We start from the raw sequence: 18986 nt of genomic DNA on the forward strand, positions 1-18986 counted from the left end.
TGTACCTCCCTGTGTGCTGGGACATATACTCTCAGATCCGGTTTATAGAGCTGAAGCGGGGGGGGGGGGGGGGGAGGTCATGCATGCTCAGCAACATTACCATATCACTTGAGCACACCACCAGCCTTTCTTCCCCTCATGTAGTTTTGTTTGGGGGCGGGGGGGGGGGGGTTGGTTTTCTTTTTTTGGTTTTTTTTTCTTTAGGACAGGTTCTTTCTATGTAGTCCAAGCTGCCCTGGAATTCACCAGGAGCCAAAGTTACTTGAAAGTCTGTCTGCTTCCCTCAGGTTCCAAATTCGGCATCAGAGCTGTAGACCATGATCTGCTCTTCAGTTCAGGGAGCTAATCCCTGCCGTTAAACTCCACCATTAAGTGTCTTTTAGTATTTTAGGTGATGCTTCCCTGTTCAAAATACAGAAATCTTGAGTAAGGCCTAGTAGGTAACACCTGTAATCCCTGCATTCCAGGTGTGAGGTAAGAGGATTAAAAGGTCATGGCCAGCCTGGTCTATGAAAGGGAACTTTGGGCATTATAGTCAGACTTATGTCTCAAACAAAGGAAAATAAAGAAAGTACAGGTGAATATTTAGTTTCTTACCTTACTAGGAAATAGTTCTTAGGCATAACCAGTTTTTTTTTATCTACATATCTAGCTATAAATGAAGATTTCCATACATAAAACAGACCTAAACAAAGTTAAATGATGGTCCAACTGAGCAGAAAAATTTACCGTCCTTTAACAAAGGGCAAACATTTTTATCTTATATTAATATCACTGTCCCTATTTTCATATGTATGGGTGTTTTGCCTGCATGTATGTCTGCATACCACATGGGGCTCTCAGACCGACAATTAGCCCCTTTCTTGGTCTGGCTAATGATTTCGACTCATGATTCAGTCAGCTGATTTGGTCACAGTCCGTGTTTCCATCCTTCTAATTGTGTCAGGGTCCAGGGTCGCCACACAAATCGATAGGAATACCAATCTCAGTTAAGCAAGAATAGTTTCTTGACTGCATACCTTAATACCGGTCAGACCAGGGACATAACCCGGAATTATCTGAACTATGACAACAGACATCTTTTTCTGTCAGCTTATAAATAATAATAATAATAACACAGTGAGCTCATAGGCAGGTGCGAGAAGTGCTGCCCAGTGTTCAGGTCTGACTCAAGACATTTTAGACAGAACAGTTCATATTGACCTTTAACTTGATGAGTCCTACATAAAGCTTTTAGATTTCCTAAGATTAACAACCCTCATACAGAACATAACAGGGAATGTGGGCAGCATGACCCTGCTCTGAGCCAAGTCACTTCTCTGTGTCAGCGACTGGCAGGCATGTTACAGCAACAGTATGAAATAGCTGGTGGCAAGCATGGGACAAAATGGCTACAGCTATACTGTGGGGGTGGGAGTTGGGGGGGGGGGGGTCAGACCTCAACAATCCACTGGGGCAGGTCTTAAATCCACGGGCTCAATGATCTTCCCTCCTCAACCTTCCATGTAGTGAGGACTGTAGGAGCTACCACATTTCCCAGGCAAAACAAAACAGCCACAGAAGACAAGGTTTACCCTGGAGCACTGTGTGAACCAGGCTGGCCTCAACTTCAGAGGTCGGCCTCCTCAGCGCTGGGATAAAGGCATGAGCCACCACGCCCAGCCTTGAGTGCTGGAATTAAAGGTGTTAAAGGTGTTTGCCACCTGGCTCCAGCTTAACCAGCCTTTTAAAATGTAAGAAGTCTTAAGATTTGGAATTGAAAGTATAGTTTAGACCAGGCATATCATGCAGAGGTAAAATAATTTCCCGGCATGCATAAGGACCCAGCACCACAAAACCCAGAGAAGTCTAGCAGTTTAGCTAATACTCTGTAATGTCATGGTGACTGGGATCATCCTGTTAGCCCTTGCTGAGCAGTGAGCTATGGTGCCCGCATTCCAGATTGTAGGCCTTCTTTCTCCACTTGCCAGGAGACAACCTGCATGAGACAGTAAAGATTCCTCTTGTGTTGAGAGACGCCCATCCATTACATAAACAGATTTCAACTCAAACTTTAAAATATGTCACAATTCCCTTAAGAGGAGGGTTCCCATAGAGAATGGTGCCTGTAAGCCTTTTTTCCTTTTCATGAACTAGTGGTATGAAACTCCAGACAGAAAGAACAATGGCACAGAGGCCCTGCCATTCTGTCCCACTAAAGAGCACAGATGTGTCTGGCTCAGTGGCCTGAGGTCACTGTACAGTGTGGCTCTGTGCGGTTCAGAAGCTAGGAAAGGCCTGGGGAAGCCTGTCATTCTGAAACACAGATGTAAGGGAGGGATTTGCAGAGGTTGTAACTGTACAGAGGAACACATGGGCTTTCCTCATCCCGGAGTGCAGCGCCCTCCAAAGCCTTTGCTGAACAATGACGCACTCTCAGACACTGATTGCTTTCTCCTTCTACTCGTTTCAGCCTCATTTTTTTGGCACTTGTAATAAAACATATTTTTTTTTCTCCCTAGCTTTTCATCTTCCTCAGGTAGAGATAGATAGAGTGATAGATAGATAGATAGATAGATAGATAGATAGATAGATAGATAGATAGATAGATAAATAGATAGGTATCATATAGCTAAATGTATATTATCTATCCTTCCAAAAGACTAGCCCTCCTCTCACCAAGGAGCAGGGGTAGGAAGGAAAGGTGCACTGTGTTTAGAAAGCCAGGAAGAATCTCCCAGTGTTTGCTGCCTTCTCTTTTTTGGCCCTTCCTTGTGGCCCTGCAGCCCCTGGGGTCAACAGGGAGCTTGTATGCGGTTGAGAATGTGGCCGCGGCTGCATAGGGAAGCCACAAGCCTGGGCAGCTGCCTGTAAAACATGGGTAGGCAGACAGATGGTCAGTGATATGCTGGCCTGCACACGTTCTTCGCCACAGGTTGAAGGAAAATAGAATCCCTTAACTGTCACTGAAGCAGAGCTTAAGGGACCCCAGCTTAAGTGGGGCATGTGCTTGCTAAGTCTTGCAAGCCGGTGATGCAGACTGCTTCCAAGATACACAGTTGTTTTCTGCACTGTGATAATTTTGTAATTACCTGGGTCTCTCCTTGAGGCCCTCGGTGACCTGGAGGACTGATTACATGCCTGTGGCACTCCCAAGGGCGAACCTGCAGGTTTGTCAAGATTTAACATATCCTGATTGATATGAGGCCCCCAACACACATACAGTAGAGGGCTTCCAGTTCTAGGTTCATTCAGAGATGATGCATCTAACCCTCAAGAGACTGGAGGCCCCAGGGAGTTTAGAGGTCAGGTGGGGTGGAGGGTGCGGGCATCCATGTGGGGAGGAGGTGTGGGATGTGGAGCAGTTGGAGTGTGGGAGGGGAGGGGCGGGGAATGGAATATGGAGTGTAAAAAATGAATTACAAATTAAATTTTAAAAAAATATGTGGTGGTTTGAATAGGAGTGGCCCCTGTAGACTCATTAGAATGCTTGGCCCATAGGGAGTGGCACTCTTAGGAGGTGTGGCCTTATTGAAGGAAGTGTGTCGTCACTGTGTAGGAGGGCTTTGAGGTCATCTATGCTCAAGCTCTACCCAGTATGGTTGCACAGTTGCCTCTGCTGCCTGCAGATCAAGATGTAGCTCTCTCAGCCCCATGTCTGCCTACACACCACCATATATCGCACCAGTGATGACAATAAACTAAGCCTCTGAGCCTGTAAGCCAGCACCAATGAAATGTTTTCCTTTTTAAGAGTTGCCATGGTCAAGGTGTCTCTTCATGGCAACAGAAACACTAAGACAGAATACAAGATGGGAGTCAGGCATGGCGGGGCACACTTAGAGAGCTGAGGCAGCAGGATCATGAGATTGAGGCCAGTGTGGGCTGCATAGTGAGAAGTCTATGTCAAAAAATAATTGTACACATGGATCTCTCCAGCCATGTAACATCTATCCGTGGCCCTTGACATTTTAGCCGGTAGATTTCCGAAATGCAGTCCTCAAAACTCCCAAACTACCATTTAGTAGGTCTTCAACTTTAAAATGTTGAACAAGTAGAATGTTTGTGTCTGTTAGCAGTTGTAGTGTGTGAAACACCTACCACCTACCTCCCCCCACCAAGCCCTCTACCCCCACCCCACCCCATCCCTGCCACCTCGGCCTCATTTAAGCCCTCAGAACCTAATGGCCTGGGGCTGGAGCTCAGTGTAGAGCACGTGCCTGGTACGCACAAGACCCTGATCCTCTGCAACATGAAAAACCTCATTAGCTAGGCAGCTTTACCCCAGAAGACCCAGTAGGCTAAACTGAGAGATGCTGGCTGTCCAAAGTGAGATCATAGAGCAGAAGCCATGCGTTTTGAAGTCGGCCAGGCTGCAGAAAGGACAAATATTGATGTTTAAGCCTTTTGGGTTCTAATTGCTTGATAATAGTGGAACATGTTACCAAAAGCCAAGTTTGTGTCTTCAAACACTAGTAAAAATACTAATTTGAGCACTGAAATTGCTACTTGAGGCTCTCCCCTAGAAACTGCCCTTGAAACACAACAGAGGAATGTTTGTGCCTTTAGAGGGTGGAAACTGAAGGCTTTTCATGAACCCTGAGCAAGCCAGCCACTGTCAGGTTTACAAACAAGAAGCATTTCAACTTGGAATCTGCCTTGTTCCACCCTGGTGGGGAGTTCCAGAATGGCAGGCATGTCTATCCAGATCCTCCAGGGCAGCCCAGAGAGCCGCTGGGCACAGCTTTGGGGTAGACCCTACCTGTAAATACATTCTGTATGGCCAACTCCAGCTCAGCCATCTGACCCTACGGGAAACCTGCTTTAAACAGTGCAAAACGTTGCCCGCTTTCAGAATTTTTATCAGTTCCTCCGTTTTGTTTCAGGATGGCAAATTGAGCCATAAATCAAACTTAAATCGAATCCCCCAAAACTTTGGGTTTTGTCAGAAATTAATCAGTTCTGTGCAAGAGACGGAGTGACAGATGGGAACTGCTGTGGGCCCGAGTGGGAAAGGAGCCTCTGGCCTGTGGTGGTGATGTTGGTTCCTTTGCAGGAGGAGTTGTGCTTTCCCTTCACCCGGCTCTCAGCCCCCGCCCCTCCTCCCGCTGTTGTAGCTTATTCAGAATATCAGGGTGCTGCCCTGAAGGTTGCAGAGAAGTAGGGAATTTTGTGAGCCCAGATGGGCTGCATCTGCTAACCCAGCTTAGTCGCTTGCACGTTGCCTCAGGCTTCTTGTCTGCAAAGCAGAGCCAAGAAGCTCCAGCGACCTGACAAAGATTTAACTGAGAGAGTGCACGGGGAACTTCTGGAGTGAGGCGCAGGCGCAGTAGAGAGTTGTTATTGCGGTGTAGTTCTTGTGCCTTGTATACTCTGTGACTCATGAGGGAGGAAGCAAGACTGGAAAGAATCCACTCGTGGCTATTTCCATTTTTATCACTGTCTTACATGTGTCATCTGCCTAGCAGAGGTCCCCAAGGATCTTCCTTCCCATGCCGCACGGTGACTCACACAGTGCTGGACAAGGAAAAGACGGTGGGGACATGCTTGTTGACATGAACTTACTTAGTACCATCTGACATCTGTGAACTCCCTCTCAGGAGAGCAGATCAACCCTGCCATGTGAGGACATTCTACCATCCTCCTGTCCTTTCGGCCCCTACTTGGCCACTAGGCCTACCCTGCCTTTGATCATTTGGTTCCCAGATAAAAGACATACAATTATTATTATTATTATTATTATTATTATTATTATTATTATTATTAGCCTTAATCAGCACTAGAGCTGGGCAGATATCCACCCTCTAAGCTATTAGAATCTATTTCCCCATTAATAACCCTGAGTTATAATTCTCCATGTTTCATCTGAACTGCTCTTAACTTCAGTTAGCCAGTCCTCATGGCCGTGCTTTCATGACTCTCCTACCCATGACATCTTCCTTCTCCCCTCCTCTCCCTCTCTCATGGTATCCTCAGACCCCAAGCCTGGGAACTCCAAGCCCTACCTATATCAATTCTGCCCAGCTATAGGCTGTAGGCATCTTTATTCACCAATCAGGAGTAACTTAGGGGTCAGGGTCACATAGCATCACTTGAGTCTATGTGCAGATTTTCTCATCCTTGGGGGCAACCAGACCTTGGGGACCAGTATTTAGCATTATAATAATATAATTATAATACATAGCAAAAGACCAAACCTCAACATTACATGTTACATATTATGTAAAATTAGCATTGCAACTGGGACCAAGAGACCTTCCTTGTCCTGTTTCTAAATGAAATCTCAATGCTCTGATAAGCTTAGATTAGCTCAAGGTTCTTTGTCTTGTTACATATTTCTCTTAAGCACTATTGATGTCCTATCATTCAGATATCCTTTTTGAGAAAACTTGTAAATTATATTACCCTTGTTTGAAATCCTTAGGGATCTATTTGATTTTTGCATAAGCATGATTGATAAGATTTAAAATCTTTTTTTTTTTAAGTCTTCTCTAAGAAGCAAGGTCATGGATGATCTTAGAGACTGGTTATTACTATTAATGTATGAACTCTCGAACTCAGGAGGTAGAGGCAGGCAGAGCTCTGTGAGTTCGAGGCCAGCCTGGTCTACATCCTGAGTTCCAGGCCAGCCAGGAACTCATAGTGAGAGCCTGTCTAAAAAGAAGAAAAGAGAAAAATTGTGAATTTTTCTATAGTTTTAAAATTGGCCCTGTTCCTCAAGGATGCTCCTGACCCAAGCGGGGATGGGGAGGGGCTGTCCGTTCTGAGTTTAATTGTTTGGTGTTATTATTATTGGTGCATATTAGTAACTCAGAGTAATGAGTGTCATTGTGATGACGTCACACAGGCGTATAAGCAGTTCTGCTCTATCTGTGAGGAACCAAGGGCCAGATTCATTTCTCCCCTCAAACACAATTGATCATCCCGCAGCCCACACCAAAATACCTTCCATGTAACTCCCAGAACACTCTGTCTGCTTCCTCCCCAGTTTGAACGCCATGACCCGGTAGATGGGAGAATCTCTGAGAGGCAGTTCGGGGGCATGCTGCTGGCCTACAGTGGAGTGCAGTCCAAGAAGCTGACCGCCATGCAGAGACAGCTGAAGAAGCACTTCAAAGACGGGAAGGTAGGTTGCCTCGGATACAGGGAGAAATGAAACCATGGGAACCTCTGGGTTTTGCAGAGGTATCAATAATAATGAGAACGTGTCGTGAACCATTCAGGAATGAATACATCTTTCAGCTCTAAGGCCCAAAGAGAGAAGACTAATGAACAGTACACAGAGAATGGGAGAGAGGGTAGAATAACCCCAAGTCTCTTGATCAAAGCCAGGTGGCTCCATGCACTGGGACTGGGGAACATTAAAAAGTTCATTTGGATGGGAAGAAAGATAGTATTCTGTTGTAGATGCCTTGGATTTAAAATAACTATAGGCAGTCCACATGGAGATGACCACAAGGCAGCTCAGCATGCACATCTGCCTCGGAGCTCTGAGCCAGGCTTGGTAATCATTGGCCCTTAAAGCCATGAGAACTGGAGAGATCTCCTGAGGAGTCTTGTTCAGAATGAAAATGATGGACCAAAGGCAGAATCCACTGAAACATGATTTCGAGAAGGCAGGGGAAAGACTTACCCAGTCTGCTTTGTACGGCTGATAAACACCATGACCAAAAGCAACTTGGAGAGGAAAGGATGGAGCAAGCTTACAGGTTATGATTCCTTGTCAGAGGCAGCCACGGCAGGAACCTATAGGCAGGAACTGAAGCGGAGACCATGGAGGAAGGGCTGCTTATTGGCTTACTCTCCATGATTCGCTTGCTAAGCCTGCTTTCTTATACAGCCCAGGACTACCTGTTCAGCTTTGGCACCACCCACAGAGGCCCTCTTGTATGAATTATTAATCAAGAAAACGCCCCCACCAGACTTGCCTACAGGCCAGTCCGATATGGCAGGTTCTTAGTTGAGGTTCCATCTTCTCAGATGACACTAGCTTATGCCACATTGATTAATGCACAAGAACACGACCTTTGAGTGGAAAATTAGCAGTAAAGCAAACCTGGCGTGTAGGGGGAGCTGATCAGAAGCTAGTATTGCTGGAACATCCCAGAGCAAGAACAACTGTGGTCAGAGAGGCACAGAAGGAGCCTGGCCCTCACTCAGAACAGCGAGAGGGTACTGAAGGCTTAATGATGAAACGACAGGGTTGGTTATTTACGTAAAGAGAGTCATGGCCCCATTGTGGAAGGTTCTGTGGGAATGAGCAGGAGTAGGATCAAGTCGACTGATAATAAGGTTACTAGAGAGGAAGAGGAGAGTGAGCAGCATTGACATTAGAGACCTTGGCATCTCGGGAGCTCTACTCAGCCCCACTCTCTGCCATCCTTTAACACTGGCTGTACCCAGTACAGGTGAAGGGCAGCCACAAAGCCTCAACAGCACTTGGGGAGGAGCAGACTGAAGCAGAGACTGGACTGCTGGCTGCCCAGGCACTCAGACCCACGGGAGAGCCTGGACTCTTCCCAGAGTCTGCCCAGAAACTCTCACCGCAGGCCCCAGACCTTCCCCACAGGACAGCAGTCATCATGTGACATCATGATCAGAACCCCAGTCTGGCACTGAAGATGCTCTGTGAATAAGGACCAGGGTCATGGGTGTGATCAAGACAAGGCTTCTCTATAGACAGTTCTGCTGCTCCCCTAGTGCTTCCCATAGTGACGGTAGGTTACCCTGACCTCACTGGCCTTGAAAACTGAGCCCTTCTGATCTACTTGCCATTGGACCATCACAGCTTTTAAAAGCCAGAAGCAGCTGGGCAGTGGTGGCGCACACCTTTAATCCCAGCACTTGGGAGGCAGAGGCAGGCGAATTTCTGAGTTCGAGGCCAGCCTGGTCTACAGAGTGAGTTCCAGGACAGCCAGGGCTACACAGAGAAACCCTGTCTCGAAACACCAAAACAAAATAAAAGCCAGAAGCTAAAGAAGCAGCATTCTGATGTCCCAGCGTTCTGTTTGCGTAAGAAATTGTCCACAAACACCACTGCTTTTTAACCACTTCTCAGCTAGACATGTTTCTTCCTTGACTTGGATGTTGAAAAAACTGAAAGGACTCAGAGCCAGGCTAGGTTCTTCTAGGTCCAGCCTGTCTCCACAGCAGGTACTCTCCTAGCTGAGAGGTAGGCTTGTCTTTAATGGGGTAAGGGACTAGTTCTTCCACTGGAGAGCGCTTCTGCACTATCCAATACCCAGCTTGTGTCTGTGGAAATTATGATCTACTGATTGCACGAGTTTAGGTGAGTTTTTTAACCCTTTGCTAGACACAGGATGTTTGCATAAAGGAAGCATTCCTTTCTATAGACAGACTTTTCGTCTTTGTTTTGTGAGAGCCTTTTCTGGTTTGCTGTTTGTAAGGTTTTTGAGGTGCCAAGGATCCAGCCTGGGGCCTCACAGATGCTAACTAGATATGCTACTCTGTGTTACACAACTGGCCTAAGCAGACCTCTATTTTTAAAGGTTGCTGCAGGCATCAGTTTGACCTTAAGTTAGCTATCAATTATGATAGGCTAATTCATATTTTATCATGAATTTATATTTGAAAGTAATGAATGAGGTGTTGAAGACGTCTCCTTTGATGACAGAGTGTTTTAGCTTGTACAGGAGTTAATTTAGGACCAAAGACCTTGCAAACAGAGCTTGGTCATGGAAGAACAAACCATGAAACTGGAAATCTGGGTGCAAAATCACATTTGGCCAGAATGTCTAGCCTGCTTTTGCTAGGAGGTTGAAATTGATTGCCCTCTTGTGTTGATTAAATAGTTGTGAACCTAGCAATTAGCCAAAATGAGAGTTAATAAAGGGCTTTGGCTCCTAATGTTGCCAGTCCATCTCCCCAGAACCATTTCCCATCAAGAAGAGATTCCCATCTGTTTCTAGCTTCGTCCTTTTCCCACTTTGGGTCTGTTACCATGAAAATGCAAGGGCTGGAGAGACAGCACAGCTGTTAAGAATGCTGACTGCTCTTGTGAAGACCCGGGTTCAGTTCCCACCACCCACATAGTGGCTCACAGCCACCTACAACTCCAGTTCCAGGGGATCAGATGCCCTCTTCTGACCTCCACAGGCACTGCATGCACATGGTACACATGTGCACGAATATATGAACACTCATGCCCATAAAATAATTTTTTTTAAAAAAAGGCCTTAAAGAAGATAAAATGGCAGGACTTCTTCAAACCAATGAAGTCAGAGTTCAGATAGAGGTCCATGTGTGTGTGTGTGTGTGTGTCTGTGTGTGTGTCTGCGTGTGTGTGTCTTATGTTGGTAGGTCTAGATGTGTGTCTCTTAAACATCCTGGCTTCACTTACCCCAGTCTTCACCCCATTTCCTCCCAAGATGCCACAAAAAAAAAAAGAAAGAATCCCTTTTAGAGTTTAAGAAATCCATCACTGCTAGTTTAATAGAGATGAGCCTAGTAGCTTACAGGTAACTGCCCACCAGTTACTATTGCTGTCTCTTTAAATTAACTGCTGCTATCCTAGTAATACAGTATTCATTTGTCTTCTCTCTGCCAAACTCCCAGCCAGCCACTTTCCAAGACTTCCCCAGGAGGTCCAGGAAAAGGCACATAAGGAGCAGATGAGACCTGGGGAAAAGAACTGCAGGTTAGAGGTGGAGACAGCTTGTTCCCATGGTGGGGTGGCTGAGAGGGCAGAGCCCGGAGCTGAGTCAGAGGAGGAAGGGTTCCTAGATTCTCCAGAGATGAAGCTCCCTAGGTGGTCCCAATCCAAGCCCCACAGCTGGCCATAGCCCAGTCCCAATCTGAGCCCCACAGCTGGCCATAGCCCAGTCCCAATCCAAGCCCCACAGCTGGCCATAGCCCAGTCCCAATCCGAGCCCCACAGCTGGCCATAGCCCAAGTCCCAATCTGAGCCCCACAGCTGGCCATGGCCCAGCCCAGAGCCAAGGAGCATGGCTGTGCTATAGATGTCCCTTGAAATGATGCAGGGCTGGGAGCTGCAGCTCTGTACAGATGGCACAAGGGATGCAGGCCTGCCAGGCTGCTGCGTTTCTCATCTGTCAGAGTTTCCTGTCGTTTCAACTCCACTGCAGGTGATGCAGTAGCTGGGAGGAGGTGCCCCTGACTAAGGAGCAGGTCGAGAGAAACTCAGAACAGACTTACATTTCCAGGGGTGGGGGTTGAGGGAGGAGAGCAGGACCAAGTGGAGAGAAGACAGCAAGGGTAGAACGTGACACTGGCAATTTTCTATGTGCTAGACATTTACCCTCTGTGCCCAGTTATCACAGTTTTGCTTGTAGACAACCATTGTTCAGATAAAAAATACTCCTTTTTTTTCCTCCTCCTTTTCAAGCTTGTGTTTCTCTGTGTTGCCCTGGCTATCCTTTGTAGACCAGGCTGGCCTTGAACTCAAGTGCTGAGATTGAAGGTGTGTGCTACCATTCTGGGCTTGAAAAAGAAACCTTTTTTTTTAAGATTTTATCTATCTATCTATTTATTATTTTATGTATACGAGTACACTGTAGCTGTACAGATGGTTGTGAGCCTTCATGTGGTTGTTGGGAATTGAATTTTTAGGACCTCTCTTACTCCAGTCAACCCCGCTTGCTCCGGTTGGGCGCCCCCTCCCCCCTCTTAAGAGATAATGCCGCCGGGCGGTGGTGGCGCACGCCTTTAATCCCAGCACTTGGGAGGCAGAGGCAGGCGGATTTCTGAGTTCGAGGCCAGCCTGGTCTACAAAGTGAGTTCCAGGACAGCCAGGGCTATACAGAGAAACCCTGTCTCGAAAAACCAAAAAAAAAAAAAAAAAAAAGAGATAATGCCAATATCCTAAGCCAAGAAGACTCCATCACCTTCCTGCCAATGGTCCTATTCTTGCCATAGTTTTGTTTTTAGATTTTGACAAGGAATTAACTACATTGCCTGCCCTGGCCTTCACCTCTCAATCCTCCTGCCTCCACCTCCAAGTGTGGGGATTCAGGCATATCCACCCCTCCCTGTCCATCTCCACTCTTTATTCCCTGTGATCTGAATAAGCACAAGGTTTGGGAGAAACAAGCCATGGACACCAGGTTCCCACCCAAGGTTCCTAGGGAAATAGAAAGGTCCGTTCACTGGAGCAGACGGTGGAGGACTTGACATCCTTAGCAACCAAGTCTGGGAGCCTATCCACTTGATAACAGGAAGTCACTGACATTTCGTGAGCAGGAAAAGATGAAGATATGAAGAAAGTACTATTTCAAGAACGTGGTTGTGGCAATGCAAGTCCCAGAAATATGTCATTTCCCCTGCTGCCAGGCTGCAGTTGAAGATAAGTCCTGAATTTACGACAGGAGGGCACTGTACAAAGAAAGAGACTGACCAGAGACTAGATGACGAGGTGTATGGTGGCCATGTCATAAGGAAGAAATCAACTCTTCAGCGAGTCACAAAAGATACTTACGCAGTCACAAGCACTCCCCGCAGATAAATGTGCTGTCAACTTGAAGTCAGGGCCCAGGGTCTGTCTGTGGTGGTGTTTACACTCATCCATGGCCCCTCGCCAGTGGCGTCTGGCTTTACAGCTGACTCCGGGGGAGGCCAGACTCTCCTTACCTCCATCCTATGTACTGCATTTGTCTTGTGATTTAGAGATTGGGCATATCTCTGTAGTCTTGTCACTCCCTCTGTAGACCAGGCTAACCTCAGACTCACAGAGATCCCCCTGCCTCTGCCTCCTGTGTGCTTCACCATGCCTTTGTTTTTAACTTTACTTTTTGAATGTATTTACTGGGGGAGGAAAGGGTGCATATTCTACAGCATGCGTGTGGAGGACGGAAGACAGCTGGAAGGAGCCTGTGCTCTCCCACCGCCATGTAGGGTCCAAGGATCGAACTCTGGTCACTGGGCATCTCCCAGTCCTGTGATGTATTTTAAACAGCTTTACTGAAGTATAATTTATACACCATAAGATTCAGTGTACAGTTCAGTGGTTCTCAGTAAATGTACAGTTACGCAACGTCACTGCCTACACAGTGCGCAGACATTTCCATCACCCCAGAAGACCCCTCGGGGCAGTGTTCAGTCTGCGTATCCTGGCCCTATTCCCACCTGCCGCCGTCTCTCCAGAGAGCTCGCCTTTCCTGAACATTTCATAGTAACTGCAGCATCACAGTGCAGCCTTTCTCCTCTGGCTTCTTCTACTTAGCATAATGCTTTGAAGATATTAATCTTCTCATCGCTAAGTAGCAAATAGTGTTACATCATCCGTGTTTCCCTCACCATCACCATCAAATGCACAACCAAGCTGCTTCCCTCTTAGGCCCTCAGGAATACTGCTATTTTCTGTGTTCACATGCAGATTCTCACATGGACCTGTGGTGTTGTCATTGTCCTTTAATAATAATAATAATAACAACAACAACAATAGAAGTAGTAATAATAAGATAATGGTGGTGGTGGTGGTGGTGGTGGTGATGATGATGATGATGATGGTGATGGTGATGACGACGATGATGATGATGATGATAATGCTGTGTTCCTGGGTGTTTTGCTTTCGTATATGTTTGTAAACCATGAGTGTGCCTTAGTGCCACCCAGAAGAGGGTGTCAGATCCCCTGAAACTGGAGTGACAGATGGTTGTGAACTGTCATGTGGGTGCTGGGAATTGAACCTGGGTCCTCTGGACGAGCGGCCAGTGCTCTTAATCACTGAGCCACCTCTCCAGCCCCTGGACCTATGTTTTTTTATTTTTATTTTTTTAGAAGAATCCTGGAAGGGAGATAGCTGGGTCTTATTGGATATTTATATTTCACTTTTTAAGAGGCATCCAAACTGTCAGGGTGATGTGTAGCTTTAGTCCTGGCACTTAGGAAGAGAGACAGGAGTATCTCTCTGACTCTGAGACCAGCTTGGTATATATAGTGTGAGTTCCAGGCCAGCCAGAGCCATGTAGAAAGACCCTATCACAGAAAGCCAAAAGAAGGTATCGTTCTGGCTTTGCCTTGTATTTTTCTTTTTTTTTTTTAACATTTATTTATTACTATATGTAAGTACACTGTAGCCATCCTCAGACACACCAGAGGAGCGTCAGATCTCATTACGGATGGTTGTGAGCCACCATGTGGGTGCTGGGATTTGAACTCAGGACCTTCAAAAGAGCAGTCGGCGCTTTTAACCACTGAGCCATCTCTCCAGCCCCCCTTGTATTTTTCTAATGTGTTTATCATTCATGCATCTTGCTTAGTAAAATGTCTATTGCATATTTATTCATTTTTTTGTTTATGATGCTGAGGTCAAACCGAGGGCCCCAGGTATATAGGACAAGTGCTATCTATACCCCTATCTACACCCCTGAGCTACATCTGCACTATGAAATCATTTATTAAATCATGTTGTTTCACTATTGAGTTGTAAGAGTTCTTTATACAACTCTGGGTACAAGTGCTGTATCAGAAGAGGGATTTTCAAATCTTTTCCTTTAGCCTCTCGTTTGCAGTTCTCTCTCGGTTTGGAAGAGCTCTGGTTTACCCATCTTTTGTTCCGGTTTGGTTTGGTTTAGGTGTAGATTGTGCTTTGCCGTGTTATGTAAGAACTCTTGTCTCAGTTAGCCATAAAGATATCCACTGTTTTCTTCTAAAATTTTCTTGATTGCTTTTACTTCCAAAAGGTAGTTCACTTTATTAACAACTCCATGGTGTTAAATTCATTTTTACAGTGCCTAGGAAAATCTCTACCTCCACAAGGTACTATTAACCTTCCCGTCTTTTCTGAGTAGCCTCCCCTTTGGGAAGGCCATCTTTCCTCTTACTAATTAGCTAGATCACAGAACAGTTTTCCATAAACTCCTCCATTTTCACCCTCCCCAAAGAGTATCCAGAAGATTCCACTGCCACTAAGCTCAGGGGGGGACACTCCTAGCTGCTGTGACACCAGTTCCATTCACAGCCAATGGATCGTATGTGAGCTTTAGTCTTCCTGTCTGAACAACTCAGCTCACAGTAAGCATAGCCCCCGAGCTTCTACTTTACATCCACAAAGCTCATGGTGTAGTCTTCTTTTGGTACATGTATGTGTGTGCACGTGCATGCATGACCTACAAGTATATATGGAGGCCAAAATTCAACACCAAGTGTCTTTCTTGTTCTATCCCTCTTCACATATTTTTGAGACAATGACTCTCATGTCAATTAGGATTCACTGGTATGTGTGTGTGTGTGCGCAGGTGTATGCACACACACAAAGCAGTTACTGAAGAGTTTTGTGGTTGTTGTTATCTCTCCTTTAAGAAGGCCAATGTAGCTAGGCAGTTGTGGTGCACGCCTTTAATCCCAGCACTTGGGAGGCAGAAGCAGGCGGATTTCTGAGTTCAAGGCCAGCCTGGTCTACAAAGTGAGTTCCAGGACAGCCAGGGCTACACAGAGAAACCCTGTCTTGGGGAAGAAAAAAAAAAAAAAAAAAAGGAGGAGGAGGAGGCAGCGGAGGCGGCGGCCTATGTAAATTACAAGCCCCATAACCTCAAGGCCTATGTCCAGTGTTGTTCTATTTCTCTTGCTGTTCTTGGCAGAGAGCTAACTGATAAGTAAGCGCTCAATAAATATTGTTTATTGCGTCAGTACACTAAAGACAGCCTTATATATTAGATTCAGCGGTGTCACCGGGTGATTTGTGTCCCACTGTTTGTCTAAATCATGTTGAATAAGATGCAGCTTGTCCTCCTCCACAGCTCTGTCCTTCAGGAAACTCAGCAGCAGAAGTCTGGTCTCACTCTGTCGTATTTGATGTTTCACAAAAAAAGAAAAACTAGGAAGAAAAGAAAAAAAATTAGTAAACATCATAGATTCTTTGTCAAACTAGAAAGCGTTTTCTCTACCGCATCCTCTCTGTTTTATGAGTCTTAAGTCAGCCTTTAGTCATCAAACCCTTTCCAGGCTGAGGCTGAGGCTGCAGCTCAGGGGTAGGTCACTCGTCCAGCATGTACATGTCCCCATCTTTGTTCCTCAGCCCTACAAAATAAAACGAATACAAATGTAGGGCAGGCAGGCAGGCAGGCAGACTCAGCAGATGAAAGTGCCTGTCGCACAAGCAGCATGATCTGCGTTCAGTCCCAGGAGCCCACATAAGGAAAGCTAGCAGTGATAGCACAAATCTGTCATTCCCAGCAGTTAGATGCTGAGGTGGGAGGCACAGACAGGGGAATTGCTCAGAATGTCTCAGGGCAGCTAGGCTGAAATACAGATCAACAGAAACAAGAGAGATCTTGCCTTAGCAAAACAAGAGAAAGAGAACCAATTCCTAAAAGCTGTCTCTTGGCCTCCACACACACACCGTGGCATGTGCACATACACACAATAATTAATGCACATACAATAATTAATACACAAACATTGGAGGTTTTAGGAAACTGGGTCTCACTGTGTAGCCTTGGCTGGCCTAGAACTCACCGAGATCCACCTGTCTCAGAGCCTCCCAAGTGCTAAGATTAAAGGCATGCATCACCACACCCTGCTTAAAGTTGTATTTTAAGATTTTATTTATATGCATGCTCATTTTGCTTGCATGCTGATTTCTTTTTTGTTTTGGTTTGGTTTTTTTTGTTTTTGTTTTTGTTTTTCGAGGCAGGGTTTCTCTGTGTAGCCTTGGCTGTCCTGGAACTCACTTTGTAGACCAGGCTGGCCTCGAACTCAGAAATCCGCCTGCCTCTGCCTCCCGAGTGCTGGGATTAAAGGCGTGCGCCACCACGCCCGGCTGCATGCTGATTTCATGCACCATTTGTGTGCCTGTTGATTGAGGAGGCCAGAGAGGACATCAGATCCCCTAGAGCTGGAGTTACAGTTGTAAGCCACTGTGTGGGTGCTGAGAGCCAAACCTGGGTCCTTGGCAAGAGCAGTCAGTGCTCTTAAGTACTGAGCCTTCTCTCCAGCCTTGTAAAGTAACAACAACAAACCTCCCCCCATACACCCCTTAATTTTTGTTGTTGTTGTTTTGTTTTCTAAACAAGGTCTCACCATGTATCCCAGGCAAGCATCAAATTCAAAATTCTCCTGCCTCAGCCTCCCGAGTATAAGGTCTACAGATGTGCACCACCACGGCCTGTAGAAAGGAGTGAGGCAGAACGGGTTTCTTTGCCTTGGTGACCGGTTCATGCCTTGGTGGACACTTGTGTTGCTTTCTTCTTCACTGATCTTTTGACGGAAGAAGGAAGATGGTGGCAGTGTACATCCAGTGCAGATACAGTGATACTGTGGAACCAGCTTCTAATCCAGTGATACACTCACCTACAAGGTGGATACTAGGGAATGCTTACATTACCCAACACCCTGCAGCACCGTATGAGCGGTAAGCCCCAGCTCTGGGCAAGAAAGTCAAGGCCAAGAAAATGACCTGGAATTAGGGTCTGCAAAGGTTATGCCTCTGGGTACGCAGAGGTAGGTGCCCCATGAGTGTTTAACTGAGTGCTCTCATGCAGGTGGCCTTTGTTCACAACTCCCCAAACCTGGAGAGCACCCCTTTCTGAAACCGGAAAACAGCTTGCAAGGGCCAGTGAGATGGTTCAGTGGGTGAATGCCCTTACTACTTTACCTGGTGACCTGAGTTTGAACCTAGGATCTCACGCAAAGGTGGAAGACAAGAACAGGCTCCGCAAAGTTGTCCTCTGGCCTCCGCCCCACCCTACCCCTCCCTGGCCCTCAGACACACGCACACGCTGCTAATGAGTCACAAGTGCATAGGGAGTCCTTTTAACAAAGAAAAACAGATGTGATATAGTTAAGTGCTATCATACTTTATACAGTAAAAATAAGCTGTAGATAAACAAAAGCCTAGGACAGATCTTAGGAGAAGCCACACAGTGCAGAATGCATACTACTTAATTCCACTCAGAAAGTTCAAAAATAGTCTAAAGGGACTCTCTGTTTAAGGCACCAGCGCTGGGGTTGGTTGGTTGGTTGGTTGGTTGGCTTTGGTTTTGATTTTTAATGGAAAAGAATTCCCTAAAGTCACATAGTGGCCTCTCCTGGGGATATGGGTGGCAGGAGCTCAAGACTGGGAAAGGGCATGCCCTCGGGAGGGATGTAAGAGGATGCTGACCCCTGACCCACAAGGAGAGCCTGTGGGCACTAATTTAATAGCAACTTGTTGGAGTTTATGCATCCTTAAGAGTCATCATATCATACAATAAAATAGCTTTCAAATTGTGATTCTCCTGGGGGGGGGGAATTATAGAAGGTCATATGACATAATTGTATAACCAGAGTTCTAGCTGTGTTGACTGAGGTAAGAAAGCCCCAGTTGGCCCAGCTTGGAGAGTGCTGTGGGTGACCTGTGTCCTAGCTTCCTCGTCACTGTGCTCCTGGGCTTTGTGGGTCAGGAATGGAGACCTCCGTAGGAGCTAGCCAACATGTACAGTCCACTGGGGCCCTGTGGCAGCATGGACAACTCCAGGACACTCCCCTGTGCTCCGCTTCTGCCTTCATTGTGGTCACATGCACTATGTGAGACATGGAGAAACAAGTAGGGCGCTCTAACTCCTAGAAGGAGCTCCAGGCGGCCCTGATGCCAATAGATGCTTTGCTTGAGTTGTCATAGAGAGTGAAGTTAAGAAGAGCAAATATAGCCAGGCGGTGGTGGCGCATGCCTTTAATCCTAGAACTTGGGAGGCAGAGGCAGGCAGATTTCTGAGTTCGAGGCCAGCCTGGTCTACAAAGTGAGTACCAGGACAGCCAGGGCTACACAGAGAAACCCTGTCTTGAAAAAAAACAGAAAAAAAAAAAAGAAGAAGAGGAGCAAATATAATTATATATATTATAGATATAGATGTAGATATAGATATAAATATATATATATATATCATTTCAAGACAGGATTTCTCTATAGCCTTGGCTGTCCCTGGAACTCACTCTGTAGATCAGGCTGGCCTTGAACTCACAGAGGTCCACCTGCCTCTGCTGGGATTAAAGGTGTGAGAAACCACCACTGCCAGGCATCATCTGGAGCTTTTAAATGAAATTAATGAATAG

General features: G+C 46.3%; 1 protein-coding gene across 1 annotated transcript in view; it reads left to right on the top strand.

Moving 5' to 3' along the window:
• Positions 1-18986, top strand: part of Micu1 (mitochondrial calcium uptake 1) — a 152002-nt gene that overhangs the window by 115572 nt on the left and 17444 nt on the right. Inside the window, exon 9 of the mRNA XM_021173987.3 lies at positions 6967-7104. Within this exon, the coding sequence (XP_021029646.1) occupies positions 6967-7104 (138 nt within the window). The remainder of the gene's footprint in view (positions 1-6966; positions 7105-18986) is intronic.

This window comes from Mus caroli, unplaced genomic scaffold, assembly GCF_978045245.1.
Source record: "Mus caroli unplaced genomic scaffold, Mus_caroli_1 scaffold_9, whole genome shotgun sequence".
Classification (NCBI taxonomy): Eukaryota; Metazoa; Chordata; class Mammalia; order Rodentia; family Muridae; genus Mus; species Mus caroli.